This window comes from Hippichthys cyanospilos, chromosome 3, assembly GCF_059441005.1.
Source record: "Hippichthys cyanospilos isolate Australia breed blue-spotted pipefish chromosome 3, RoL_Hcya_1.0, whole genome shotgun sequence".
In the NCBI taxonomy this organism is placed as follows: Eukaryota; Metazoa; Chordata; class Actinopteri; order Syngnathiformes; family Syngnathidae; genus Hippichthys; species Hippichthys cyanospilos.
Window position 1 is genome coordinate 20,000,740 of NC_142371.1, and position 14,766 is coordinate 20,015,505.

The window sequence follows — 14,766 nt, forward strand, 5'->3', positions numbered from 1 at the left end:
TTAAAATGCATCTTTTATTCATTTTCGCTGTAAAAAGTAACGTTTAAAAAATACAATTCAAAAACGGGTATTTTGACTTCTATAGCCGTCAATGGCAGTGAATGAGTGAATACATTTAACGCATACATGTACAGCATTTGAAACAAAATATACATAAATATTTGGACAAATACAGAGTGAGTACCACCTATGAGCAATTAAAATCTTCACATATACGGTATAACCTCCTGAGAGCCAACCTATTCATTGTAATGTGTTTTTAGTCTCTATCTTTGGATGCATTGGAGATATTCTACTAAGTCCAAGTATCCTCATTTGTGGACATACAGGCCTTTCTGATGACGTCTATGTGTTTGGTAGGGACTGCAATTGTCTTTGCAGTCTTCCTTAGACAAAATGGACACATCAGTGGAAACAAATGAAGAGGGGGCGAAGACATTTTCATGATGGTAATTTCATTGAAAAAAGGTCCTCAAAGCACATTCAAATCTGAATTATTTAATCATGTACTAATACAAAATAAGAAACTAAAAAAAATAACATAAACTGCAGTTAAATGTGAGTACTGTACTAATATATTCCTAACGCAATTATAAACACGAATAGAAAGCATATATTTCATACATTATTTCGTACATTTTTGATCAAAATGACAAATAAAGCCTACTGTACAAAATTCAATCGACTCAGACTCTTGTAGCAACTCTGACAGGCGCTGGGGGGGCGAAAGGGGGCGGGGTCACTGAAAGGCTGGAAGGGGTCTGCAAGACGACAAGAAACTGTTTATTGTTTAGAATGAAAAAAAAAAATAAAGGAAATTTGGCAAAAACGACCGGAAGGAGTACCTGACGCAATCTGTTGTAGTCGGGAGGAGACTTGGGGCCTCCTGGCAATAAATTGTGAGGTGTCTGTGTCTGGGTAGTAGTTACCTGGGACCAAGAAAAAAAACAAAAAACTATTTGCATTTGAATCTTTGCATACATATTGTGTTAGAATGCATGAAAAATGACTGAATGTCACTGATTCAATTAATTCCAAACTCTGCTTCGCTCATTATGAAAGTCTGTGTCATACTGACACCTGGTGGCCAAAATGTGAACATCAGACGCAGCAAAATGTCAATAGAACATTTCAGATTCAAGCTACGATTATTTATGGAGGTGTCACTCATCGTTTTTTGCTGTTTGCAGCAGGGCTTGGTCTCTTGGATAAACTATTACAGCAGCTAAGGATGATGGGTAAAAGCAACAACAACAAAAGTCTCCTAACCTTCTCGACAGCTCTGGACACCGGATATCTCGTTTGCCGTCTTTTGGCTCGGCTCCAATAGACGCACAAATAGACGAGGCCGCACATCAGAAGCAGGAAGAGGAGGCTGCATGGAATTCCGGCCGCGATGCCAGCAATGGCCGGACCGCTCAGACCCTCAGCTAGTGCCACAAAATATAATATAATTATAATAATCATTAAAAAAAAAATACCGTATGATCATAGTCCCAATGTACAAATATTTATATATATATATATATATATATATATATATATATATATTAGGATACCTGGGCCGATCCGGCGGGCTTCCGTTGGCCGACCCTCTGTCATCAGAGCTCTGGGAAGAACCCGGAAGCGATACGTGGATTTTGGATCCAGATGGAAAACGTCGGCGCTTCGGGCCGAGCCGGGTTTGATCCGAACGGTTCGGAACGGCTCGCCGCTGCCTTTGGACTGACTGACGTCACCGTCGGTAATCCCGAGGGACGGTCCTCTCATTTGGATGTCAAAACCTACATGAAAAGATGTGTTCAGGGTCATTATGGTATTGAGTGCTTGATGAAAGTGTTTTTCCGTAAATTTGCTGAGATAAACGCATTGGATCATCACATTTACCTGTGACGATGGAGGTGGGCGGGACTTCCCAGGTCAGCGTGACGATGGTTCCATCCTTGTGCGGGAACAAATTGAAACTGGAGATGGACGGCTCTGGGAGAGATTAGAGGTGAGGAGGCGGAGTCAATTGTCAACAGTGAAGCGCTTTGTTTAACTGGGAACTTGCAAGCTCGGGCAATTCCGCTCCATCTGAGAACTCTTTGTTATCTTTCGCTTTGGGAATGTGACGTTTTTGAACTTAAAGGCACAACACAATGGAAGCCTTCTGCAGGAAATTACCTTTAATATTAGCAAGTTGACAAGCTAGGACACCAAATATGCTCATGCAAAAAAGTCTAAATTAAAACAATATTTTTAAGAGAAAAATGTAAAAGAAAAATATGTAGATAAAATTCTGCAATTTGACTGGGAATAAGGTTTACTTTTAGGGGAAAAAAACATGAAAATTACAAGAATTTTTAAGGAAAATCTTTACATTGTGAGAATACACTTTTTTTTTGTCAAGAAAAAGTTGCAATACTCCATTCAACTATTTTATTCGCAGAAGAAGACACAGATGAAAAACAAGAAAAATAAGAACATGAAGAAAATAGAGAATATAGAGAGTATCGAAAAAAAGTTGCATTTTATACACTATTTTAAAATATTACCAATGTATTAGATAATCATTTAAAAAAAGAGTGCAGAAAATGGTTGTGGTCATGAGGGGGTGAATGTATCGGAATATTTTTGGTCGGATTAATTTTAAAAGTTTTTTTTGCAGCATTTAAAGGCTGGTTTTATTTTAGACATTATATTACAGGTGTAAACTAAGAGTTGTTTTATTCTAATTTGGAATGGGTGAGTACTAATATCTGGCCGCTACCTGGTCTCAGTTTAAGGTATCGGTACTCGCGATAAAGATCGATACCTGTATCACTTGTATCCATGAAGCAGTTTTAAATTTTAAGCAGTTTATATAATTTTTAGGAAGTCTGAAAATGCAGAAAACGCCATTTTTAATTTGTTTACAAACATAAAAATCTGAATAATATACACTACAGTATATGTAAGTAAATAATGAAGTGTAGCGGACTACCTTGCAAGTGGATGTGCCTGGTGCGAGTTCCCAGCGGGTTCCTGCAGGTGCAAGTGTAGTTTTGGCGGAGGAACTCGCTGACATTGCGACGACTTATGCGGAGTTGGTTGGTGTCGTCGCTGACCAGGTCGCCGTCGACGACCGGCTCGATGCCGTGGAACCACGACACGGCAGCGGGGGGCGCCGCCCGGCTGAGGCAGCCGATGCTCACCGCTATTTTACCTTCAGAGTCCACGTCGGTTGTCACGGTCGGGAGGAAGTTCTGTGGACTCTCTGGGAGGGGGAAAAAAACAGCAAAACGGGGGAAATCAAAGAAAAGACGCAACAGATGAGATCATAACAGAAGTCACATGATACCTACTGGCTGTTATGTTACACTCGCTTAGCTCCACAGGATGTTCTGCCTGACAAGTGATCATTTTCCCGTCCAGCTGGTCCGATGCGTTGACGGTGAGGGTGAAGTTTTCCAGGCCGCTGACGTCGCTAAGGTCCGGGAATGATAACCTGGCAGGCGGCGTCCCGCCTGACCACTGGCAGTTGTATCGCAAGCGGTTGTCCTCGGACAGCACGGAACACTGTGGGCTTCCTGGTGGTCTCTCTGTGTAAAGTAGTGCTTCTCAATTATATTTTGCCAAGCCCCCCCTAGAAATATAAAAACGTTTTCGCACCCCGCCACTTGATGCGCTGACGATAAATGAGATCATCATCTATTAAAAATAAATATATACCTAAAGCCGTATCCCTTCGAACATTAACAAAAGAAAAAAGCAATTTAATTAAACTTCAAAAACTTCAAAAAATCTTCATTATTTTTTACAGCGTTTACATGGGTTACAGCTTAGTCTAAAACTGAAAAAAATAACCAAGTCCGTCAAAGTGCTTGAAAAAAAAAGATGAAAATTATTATGTTATCGAAATGACACTTTGACAAAAACAAAGACTTTTCCCTGGGCTCATCCGCGCCCCCCTGGCATCACCTCAATTACAAAAAAACATATTTCAATTGAAAAAAATCAATTTCAGTATCAGAAAAAAATAAAAGATGTACTATGAGAAAAAAGGGATACTACTTTGAAAAGCTTATTAGTTATTTACGAGAAAAAATCAATTGTTTTCAATATTTCACAAAGAAAATTATGATTGAAAATGTAAAACCACGATTTTACAAAATTACAGTGGATGTATAAGTTTACACACCCCTGTTTGAATGCCATGTTTGCGTTTAGAATGATTTAAACAAGATCACCGTTTAAAAACCAATGAAAAAAAACACAATACAAACAATTCATGCTTTCTCTCTCATATCGCCATTCATGGCAGTGGAGTGTTAGCTTATTCGGTTCCAATTCCAATTTTTTTTTTTTTTTAATGCCAGCCATCAATGTTAAAGAATGAGTTAATCCGTCACATTCCAAATGATGGCAAATCACTCATACCAGCCATCATTGAAAGCGCTCCTGAGTAACCTCGGATAAAGTTCACTCTAGATGTTCTAGTAGGCTTTTCCTGACTGTTTTTTAAAAGTACTAGTATTTTATCTTTGACAGACATAACCAAAAAACAAATTATAATAAAATCTAAATACCATAAACCCTTAGCTCCACGCTGTGCTGTCGTTGCGCTCCTGTCATTTGGTTGCGCAGCTTGCAGGTGTAAGGGCCGCTTTGATTGGTCTGCAGCCCGGTGAGATTCAGGATACCCGTGAAATCATCAGACAGGGTCTCACCACCGAACATCCATTCGACAAGGGGCTGCGGTGAGCCATCCGCCTGGCAGGAAATGATGAGCAGATCTCCCGATAGGTAAAATTCCTGAACCGGGCTCATTTGGATGCTGGGCTCATCCGGACCATCTAGAACCAAATAGGAAAGATCGTGAGGACTTTTAGCTTCTCGGAAAATAGCAATGTTCCAAAAAGAGTCGTACAGAAGACGGTGACGTTGAAGTGAAGAGTCACGCTGCTGAAGGGGTTGCTCAGGGATAAAGTGTACCGTCCCGCGTCGTTGCGACGGGGCTGGCGGACCGCAAGGCTGCCGGGCCGCAGCGAGTAACGGGACCCGTCTTCTTCCGTCAAGCGGCGATCGTTGAAGAACCACAGCTGCTGATCCGCCACGCCTCGCTGCATCTGATACCGCAGGCGGAACTGCTCGCTGGATTCGTCGATTAAGTCGGGCGAAATCGTCAACGTCACGTTCTCGAAGGGTTCTGCAGAAGAAAAGTTTTTGTTTTCACATAACAAATTTAAACTCATTCACTGTCGTTGAAAAGTCAATAGAAGTATTGGTAGATGGTATTAATATTTATCATATTTTTTTCAGATTTTGGTTTTAGAGAAAAAATCATATTCAAGAAAGTTGAAATCTATAAATAAAATGACACCTTTTTAAATAAATAGTAAACAATTGAAAGGCAGTTTTATTTAATTTCGTACAAACATATACATTCGTTCACTGCCATTGTTGCAAAAGCTGTTAAAGATCCACTTTTACTAGTTATTGGGAGAGAAAATCATCAACTGATAAAATGCAGAAATGTATTTAATTTATTGTATATTGTTATAGCTCATAATCATAGTCACTATATCAGATTCAAATTAAAAAATATACTTGTAAAAATATTTAATAAAGGTGACTTATCAGAATACCGTATTTTCCGCACTATAAGGCGCACCTAAAAGCCTTAATTTTTTTTAAAAAGCTGATGGTGCGCCTTATAATCAGGTGCGCCTTTTATATGGATCAATATTGATCAAAATTGGGATTCGTAGATGGGGAATGAATTGAAAAAGTAAACTTTACCTGTTTCTTTTGTGTGTTTACTGTTGAACAATGTTGGTCATATTGACATTGAATTATTATGCTATTGAGAGTGTAGAGTAATATTTGAGTTATTATTGTTAATACTTTGAGTGTTATTATATTGTGATTGAAAGCTTTTGAAAATATGTCATTAATTGAGGGTTCGCCTTATAATCCGGTGCGCCTTGTATATGGAAAAGTTTTAGAATGTGTCATTAATTGAGGCTGCGCCTTATAATGCGGTGCGCCTTATAGTGTGGAAAATACGGTAAATAAAACAAGTTTAAAAAAAATAAAAAATCAACTATATGAATCTGTATTTTGTTCTATATATTGTTTAGACATAGAATAAGCTATATAAATCAAAAACCCAAGAGAACTTGGTTGGTATTGAATGATTTCATATTACAAGATTAAAACGGTTTAGTGGGATAAAAGTTGCTTCTTCTCTCAAGAATTCTGACGATAAAACATTTGACTTTGTGAGTGACACTTACCAAAAACCGTCAGGGTGAAATTGAGGGAGTCCGTGCCCAGTCCAGACTTTGTCATCTCCACCGTGTATATTCCGTCGTAACCTAGCGGCACTTGGACAAAACTGAGCGATCCGTTGGATTCGAGCCTCAGCACTTCCCTATATTCTTCTGCCATGTCTGGGGGGGCGTCCGAGCCCACCGCCCAGGTGATAAGGGGTAGACGACCTTTGAACCAGGTGATAGCCGGGTCTGGCGCCCCGCTGAAGGATAGGGCCAGGGTGATGTTGGCGCCCGCCAAGGTGTCCACTTGGGTCGCGCCCAGCGCCGTCAACAACAGCTGCCCATTAGCACCTGATTGTTTGAAACCATTTACATTTATGTTAGCGTTGCTTCAATGAGTGGAAATACTCCTTGCAACTTTTGGTTCCGCTTATGGAAGTAGAAGCTGCTAAGCTAACTGAAATCGTCCTTATGTCAAAACGTAAACAAAACTCTACTAAATGTTTTTGCATGTATTTATTTTCTTTAGCTAAGAACTAGTTGATACGCCCCAACTTTTTCTCACATGTCTATCAAATTATAATGCCTAGTAGTATATATCCCTTGGCTAATTTCAGCAACACAAGGTATAAAGTCTACTATACCTTTTAAATTTATGGAGAAAGGTTTGGTAACTCTTTTCATTATATTGCATTATATTGTACTGTAAAGCAATTGTATAAATAGCTGTACAAATTGTATAAAAAGTTGTATAAAAATTGTATAAAAAGTTGTACAAAATATTTGTCATGGATAAGCAGCACCAGACTATAAGCCGCAGGTTGTAGCATCAGATATTTATGCTGAAAGATGGCATACGGAATTTTTTTGTTTTTTTAAATGCCTGCTTACAGCAACATCCTATCTTCAACAAAATTACTGTGCCACATGTTCAGCACCAACATATTTATGGAAAATAATTAATACTTAAATCGCTTTTTCTTTCGTCCCTTTGTTTTATTAACATATAAACACATTTCAAATATATCATATATATAATCCGACATATAATAAATCATATCTACCAAATTTGCACCTCATAAACTTTTATACAGCATCTTATTCAATTTATAAATAATTTTTATATTTTTTAAGACTATATTTCTTAAAACTCTTACACGCACATTTGCTTTATTGTCAGTTGATTGTCTCCTGATGGCAAGCAAAAATGAAAAAAACTGCAGATAAACCGCAGGGCCCAAATGAGGAAAAAAATGGTGCGGCTTATAGTCTGAAAATATGGTTATGTTTGAATATGTATGTATACATACATATGACTTGATTTACACAAGTCATATGTATGTATAAATGTGTTATGCATTAAAATGAAGGATGCTTGTTACTTTTTCTTTTTTGGATCAATACCATTACGAGGACTCAATCCTTGAGTTGTCGCCGAAAGAATATCAATACCATTTTGATACGCAAAATTTACTCCCAAAAAACGACTTTAAGGAAAGATCTATGTACGGTATTCCATTCTAGCAGTTTTCCTTAAAATTTCATGAAATTGGCAGCAATTTTCTCTTCTTCCATTTTTCAAGTTGTACAGTGATGAAAAGCATAATTTATTGATCATTTTAGTTTAGCCTAGTGTGGGTATAAAGAATATTAAAGAAACAAAAAACGCAAAAACAAATTCCAAATTCCAATTGATAAAATAAAGAAGAAAATCATGAAAGGCTAAAATTAAAGTAAAAAAAAAAATCAAGTAAAAATCAAGTAGTAATCAAGTAAAAATCAAGTAAATCAAGTAATCAAGTAAGTAAAAATCAAGTTTAATATTAAATTCATTCCTCTATATAAAGTTGAAATTAGAAAAAAAAAAAAAAGTTGTACTTACCAGGAAAAGCAAATCCCAAAACAATCATCCAGATTTGACCACTTAATCCTTCATGTCTCTTCATTTTCAAAGAAAAAAAAAAAAAGATGTCAATTTTTTGATAAGTATCAAAAAATATTTTTGGAGCAGGTCGGCGGAAATGTCCTTGAGGAAAGACCGAGGCGTCACCTGAGCATGGGAACAGCGTACCTGTGCTGCTCCATGTTGAAGCCACGCCTCTTGCGAGCCCTCGGCCAATCACGTAAGGATAACAAAAGTACCTTGCATTGAATGGTGCATGTGGAACCCATGGAGTCAGCGTAGAAGATGTTTGTATTGGAAATATTTACTGTAGCTGAGCTGTAGTACAAAATAGTGACGGGAGCAGACACATTCAATTCAATGACAGAAACTCTCATTTATAAATGTACTGTATGATTGTTTTTTTTTTTTTTTGCATGATATATATTTAGTCTTACTTTTAGTCAAATGTTTAATCTTTAAAATGCAAAATAATAATGAAGATATCAACATTAAAAGCTGTTTAAAAAAAAAGACACCTTCAATTCCTAAAAAGTCAAAAACTCAAAATTTGGCCAGAAGATGACAAATTATTCGTATGAGTTTTCTGGAATGGAAAATAGCGTTCTTCACATTGCTTTTAAGTCACTTTTTTGTGTCTGACTTTTATCTCAGATACCCACTGAAAGCACTTAAAATTAAAAAAAAAAATCATTTAATTTAAAATATCTATAACTATTTAAAAACATACTGCATTTTTTTTTTCTAAGTTGCTGTTGGCACTTTGAACTCATTCTGCGTGAGCTATTTTTAGACGATCCTTTACCAGAATAATTGAGAAAAAACACCGTAAAATTGCAAATGAGTTTGAATGTCTGGACACTGAAAAATGTATTCCGGTAATTCGGTAATATTTGAAAACAATATCACTTTAAAGGATTGCATGTGTGGACTGTTAGAATGTATAATTCCGTTTTGGGGAATTCTTCAATAAAAGTGGAAGTCAAACCAGAGATTTTCATTCGAACAATATTTTCTATGCAACCTAAAAAAACAAGCAAAAGCAATTCGAGCTCAATTTGATAATGAAAAAAAAAAGCTGCTTTATTGTCATGATCATGTACAAATCGAGGCGCTTCTGGTAAAATTTTCAATTGGATGGTAATGAGAGACACTGCCCTGGAATCCAGCGAATATGCTTGCATATGCGACATGCTTGTCGCTATATACTTTATTTACAATCATTTACAGGCATGGTGTGGCCAAACATTTAGCACTAGCTACTCATTTGCGAGAACAACACATGTTCTGTATTCACCCCTTAAGTGGATTCCAAGCTTATAGTACAGATGTAACGATTAAAAAAAGCATGAGGTTTTGTGGCTCTGCGGCAGCAGTAGGACAGTGTTTCTCAGTACTTGTCCTGTGAGAGAGACAAAAAATAGAGACAAATTAAAATACCGCATTTTCCGCACTATAAGACGCACCGGATTATAAGGCGCACCCTCAATTGATGACATATTTTAAAACTTTTTCAATCACAGTATAGTAATACTCAAAGTAATAACAATCATAACTCAAATAATAACTCTAAACTCTCAATAGCATCATAACTCAATGTCAATATGACCAACCTTGTTCAACTGTAAACACACAAAAGCTTACTTTATCAGTTCATTCCCCACCTACCGATCCCAATCTCAATATTGGTCCATATATAAGGCACACCTGACTATAAGGCGCACCATCAGATTAAAAAAAAATAAAAATAAGGCTTTTAGGTGCGCCTTACAGTGCGGAAAATACAGTATTATAAACGCATCCTCATTCTAAAATAAAAAGAAAAAAATGTCACCCCAAGCAAAATATTAACTGCACAGACGTGCAATTCTGAATTGTACTGTAGTTTGCCTTTAGAGCAGTGGCTGTTAAATAAGTGTATGTGCACCCCTAGGGGTACATGAAGGTACTTCAGGGGGCGTGTGAGGTTTTAATGGGGTTTCTGCAAGTATCTGCTAATCCAATTGAAAGATTTTGAAGCAGCGGCAGGAAGAGTAAATCTTTCCTTTCAATTGAATTCAAAATGAATATATCAGACATGAATGGCACGGCACGGCTTTTGTTTTCACTCATCCATTCGTTTTTGGCTGAAAAAAGTATTTTACAGGGGGGACATTGTTGGAAAAAGTAAAGAAATAAATTGAGAACAACTGATTTCGAGGTTCCACTGCACTTGGCCCCACAGATATCATCAACTTCTACAATTTGCATCTGCTTACCTTGATGTTATATCCCAAAATCCACAAGGTTCCGACTTGTTTATATGCTGCCCGTCTCCTTTAGTTTGCCCACCAAGTCCTCCACCGTCTCCACTTTGATACCGGCCTGCCTTTGCGGAGGCTCGTCCACCTGCAGAACCTCCAGACGGGATGTCAGCTCCACGCCCAGCTCGGACGGTTTCACGTTGGCAATCTTCTTCTTCTTGGCTTTCTGTAAGAAAAAACGCAAACCCTCAAATTCATCTTTGGTGTTTTGGAGTGAGGATGAAGACAGCTAAGTTAGCCTACTAAGCTAGCTAAATGCTCATGATCAATTACATAGAGGGTTATGTTTTCATTCGTTATACAACAAAAGTAGTAATTAGACGCAGACATGCGCCACTTCCAAGTACTGACCATGATATTAGGCAGGGTGGCGTAGCGAGGTGTGTTGAGTCGGAGATCCGCAGTGACCACGGCGGGCGTGTTGATCTTGATGGTTTCCAGGCCACCGTCGATCTCGCGCACAACTTTCACTTTGTCGCCTTCCAGTGACACCTCTGATGCAAATGTACCCTGCAAGATTCAAGATATGTTAAAAACAGTTCCGTAAACTACTATCGGGGAAGAAAATGATTCCCCGCGATTAATTTTAAAATATCCCTCCCCCAAAACACAATGACAGGTAGACATTGATATTGCTAAAAAAAGCTTTTGATACACATCTACACAGATTCTCAATATACAAAATTCCCATTCAAAAACAGTGAGATATTATTTGAAGCCAGACTCTTCTATTCCAATACAGCATTTTCCTTAAGATTTTATTAAATTAATAGCAACTTTCTTTTCTTTAAATTTGTCATTTCTGGTTTATGATCTTAAAACTGCTCCAAGAGCAGTATCAGCTGCCATCGCAAGTACAAATAACTTGAAATAAAGCAGGTATCGGCGATGTGATACTTGGTAGTAGTCAATTCGCTCAATTCAAAGTGTAATTTTTTATAACCATCTATTATCTTGCACAATTAATCTTTTTTTTTATTTTTAACAATATTTGTAAACATCTGTCAGGTTTTGTTTTGTAATTTCTTTAAAACATGAAATCACATGAAGAAAATTTCAAAAACATGAGTGGTGAACTTATCTGCACACATGTAAGACATTTAGAAACATCATTTAAAGCGGTAAAAACAGCAAGTAACTTTTAATTATAATGTGAAAAATGACACCAAATTATGAGATTCTATCTTAGCCTTTTAGTTCAGCTCTTAACTGAATTTTGCACCCATATGGGAGCTACAAAGGGATGATTTGTGATAACAGTTTAAGCCCATTCTGATTACAATATTTCCATTATTACAGTAATAGGGACATTGTTGTTCACCTCAAATCTCAGATTTCAGTTTAAATTTTGTTTTTAATGTAACCGTATTAAAAATCAATGCTGGTACTGCGTTCAGTAAGATGAACAGGATTCATGTTAATAGCTTCAAAATTATACAAAATGTGGAAATATTTGTCGAGTCCATTATGCTTTACTATAACTTTGAATATAACTATCCAAGCGCGCTTCCTTCTGGTCAGTATGTGAACTTCAACCTGACATGCCCAGAAAACCTTTGAACTGTTCAGTGCTGGATTGTGCTAGATCCTAGCGGTTATTTCAGCTCATGTTGATAAGTTTGCTTGCACTAGGGCAGTTGTTATCAAATACTTTACTCACAAGTATCACCAAAAAGAAGCCTTAGCTCTGTAAATGAATAATTTAATTGAAAAGTGTTGCACGTAAATGTTCAAAAATTAGACTTAAAATTAAGTTGATTATGTACTTTAAAGTGAAATACAACTGAACTCAACAAAATGACTGTAAAGAATAGAAAAAGGGGAAATTTGTAAGCAGTTTCATCTAGGGAGGTGTGCATAGTATAGGTACCGATCCAACACTTGCGTCTTATTTCAAAGTATCAGTACAGCGGATGGCAGCCATATTGGCCACTCTTTTGAAAATAATATATTGGAATTGATAGGCCTTTCCTTAAAATTACCAGTCAATGTTATGGGGAAAAATTTTGTCAAACAAAAGTACTAGTGGTAATGGTACTTGGTATCTGTGACTACTCAAGAGTTGAGTACTCGGACTGGGTTAGGGATAGCAGTGTTTTTGTGTATCAATAAAGGGAAACGTTGGATCAAGACCACACATTTCATAACTACAAGAATTCTTACCTGAGGCCAGTCCAGTAGGGCTGCTGTCATTTGTCCCGTCTGATTACAGTCATCATCGATGGCCTGTTAAAAACAAAGGCATTAAAATGCATATTATAGCTGTGGGAGGCGGCAGGAATACATTTCTGTGGCTTTTACTTGTTTTCCAAGAATTACAAGCTGAGCTTCCTCCTTCTTGGCCAATGCAGCCATGATCTTGGACACCTGCAAGGGGCCCAAGGTGTCGTAGTCCTTGCCGGACACCTCCACGTGGATGCCGCGGTCGGCTCCCATGGCCAGGGCGGTACGTATGGTCTCCTGCAAAGTAGCAAAACTATTTTTTGGAGAGTCCCACAGTTCAAAATGGATGACAGCAGTTGTTGGTTTAGCTTAAAGCGTCGCTAGAAACAAAGAGCAGCGGGCAGGGACGATTGGAAGACGAGATGCTAAAAACACGTGAAAGTCAAATGGTCGTTTATGATCCGCTCAAAAGCCCACGTTGCATTCTCTACTGTAATATGAGGTGGGAGTGGATCTGGTACACACCTGCGCCTGCTGTGGCCCACAGCTCACCGCTACTACCTCCTTGATGAGCTTCTTCTCCTTCAGCTTGACCGCCTCCTCCACAGCGATCTCACAGAAGGGGTTCATCGAGTGTTTCACGCCATCCGTCACCACGCCGCTCTTGTCCGGCTTTACCCGGATCTGTGGGTGGCGGTCAAACAGGCAGAAGAGTCACAAAGAAGAGTGTCAGCTAATAAACATCATACTGTATATCAGTAACAGGAAATGATCCCAAACAATTATTGAGATCAGCATTATTTTTGTATTTCTTCGAGCTTTTCACTTGTTTCTTTGACTAAAGCATTCCGTTTGAAAGTCCCACACTGAATGTTAAAGCCCCTTTATCACATTTCATCTCATCGCAGGGGGAAAAAAGCTCAAGGGGGAGATCATCTTAACCTTACATAATATACAGTCTAACTGGGTAACCTATACAATAAATTACATGCAAATAAGATTCGAAGCAATAATCCATTCACCGTAATATATCCTGTTGGATTGTTAGTTTAATTAAAAGAATGCTTTGCAACATGTGTCATATTTTGTACTACACTTGCTATTAGCATGGGTTAGCTAGCTAAGGGAACACGGAAAGTCAAGAGCCGAAAAATCTATCAAAAATAATTCCAAATATTAATTCAAGTTCATATCTTACTTTACCTTAACTGCGTAGTCAATGACACGCTTGACACCAACGAGAACGCGGCCAGACATGGAAACAGTGGAATGAAGTTGTGGACAGCGGACGTAACCGAGTCACCGCAAGTGAACCTTCACCCGAGGAGTCGGACTTATTTTAGGGTAACACTAGGAAGAGCCGCCTACCAATTCGGCCAATGAAAAGCGACAATAGTCACTATTCTCTGCGTTCATTGGCTGAGCTCACCTAGCCGATGAAATGAAATGAAATGAATGTTGCTGGGGTGTAACAACATGACTTAATACAGCCGTTAAAAATCGTATAAAGTATAATTTTACTGTCTGAAGAAAATTCCAAACCATTGTTTGCAATAACCAAAATGCAGGAAAAAGCTGTGGGACATCACTTTAGATCTGCCGGGGAGAAAACACCGCGGAAAATGGTTCCTATTATATAGAGCAAAGTTCATTGCGATCAAAATAATTATTAACACGGTTAAATATGTTAATTATTCATTATTCACGCCTGGAAATTGTTTGAGAAACAGTATTAGAACAGTAATATATTACATGCTTTTCCTCCAAACGAATGAACAAAATGTACAACAAAATGTATGTATGTATCTATTTTTGTTTTTACTCTTGGATCTTTATAAAATGCAACTTGGATATTATTAAAGAGTTATGCGTTGTTTATAATAAATGTATGAGAATTTTTATTATATACACGTATGTATTTGTCGGATGTTTTGCTGTTGTATTTCGAAGATTATTGTACTCATTTCAAAGCACAATAGTAATTTAAAGGTTGTACAAATAAAACGTAAATGAATTCATCATAACACACAGAAAGGACAAACATAACTCGTATCAAGCCATGAACCATTTTGCGTTCTTTTGTTGCATTTCATAAAATAATAAACTGGATTTAAAATGAAAAAATGTTAACTGTGTTTTGTAAATAGATATAACATTG

At 37.7% G+C, this 14,766-nt stretch overlaps 2 protein-coding genes across 2 annotated transcripts; both read right to left on the bottom strand.

Annotated features, from left to right (window-relative positions):
* On the bottom strand, positions 1–9,193 carry vsig10l (V-set and immunoglobulin domain containing 10 like). Its single transcript, XM_088410963.1, has 11 exons — positions 8,122–9,193; positions 6,261–6,590; positions 4,892–5,170; positions 4,551–4,817; positions 3,327–3,563; positions 2,966–3,238; positions 1,888–1,980; positions 1,560–1,784; positions 1,270–1,430; positions 846–929; positions 1–761 (listed from the first exon to the last, which is right to left on the bottom strand). The coding sequence occupies exons 1-11, from the start codon at positions 8,183–8,185 to the stop codon at positions 687–689; spliced, it is 2,088 nt and encodes a 695-aa protein (XP_088267089.1). The 5' UTR covers positions 8,186–9,193; the 3' UTR covers positions 1–686.
* A 122-nt stretch (positions 9,194–9,315) lies between these two features.
* On the bottom strand, positions 9,316–13,942 carry etfb (electron transfer flavoprotein subunit beta). Its single transcript, XM_088410964.1, has 7 exons — positions 13,812–13,942; positions 13,134–13,292; positions 12,747–12,905; positions 12,609–12,671; positions 10,797–10,955; positions 10,401–10,611; positions 9,316–9,544 (listed from the first exon to the last, which is right to left on the bottom strand). Exons 1-6 carry the CDS (start codon positions 13,863–13,865, stop codon positions 10,441–10,443), a joined length of 765 nt encoding a protein of 254 aa, XP_088267090.1. The 5' UTR covers positions 13,866–13,942; the 3' UTR covers positions 9,316–9,544; positions 10,401–10,440.
* Positions 13,943–14,766: the final 824 nt, after the last annotated feature.

Coding starts and splice junctions, on each gene's coding strand:
- etfb (XM_088410964.1), bottom strand. CDS start 13,865: ATGTCTGGCCGCGTTCTCGTTGGTGTCAAGCGTGTCATTGACTACGCA. Junction 12,672..12,746: donor TTGTAATTCTTGGAAAACAA/GTAAAAGCCACA, acceptor TGTTTTTAACAG/GCCATCGATGATGACTGTAA. Junction 10,612..10,796: donor CCACCCTGCCTAATATCATG/GTCAGTACTTGG, acceptor TTTTTCTTACAG/AAAGCCAAGAAGAAGAAGAT.
- vsig10l (XM_088410963.1), bottom strand. CDS start 8,185: ATGAAGAGACATGAAGGATTAAGTGGTCAAATCTGGATGATTGTTTTG. Junction 1,431..1,559: donor AGCCCGCCGGATCGGCCCAG/GTATCCTAATAT, acceptor TTGTGGCACTAG/CTGAGGGTCTGAGCGGTCCG. Junction 930..1,269: donor TGTCCAGAGCTGTCGAGAAG/GTTAGGAGACTT, acceptor TCTTGGTCCCAG/GTAACTACTACCCAGACACA.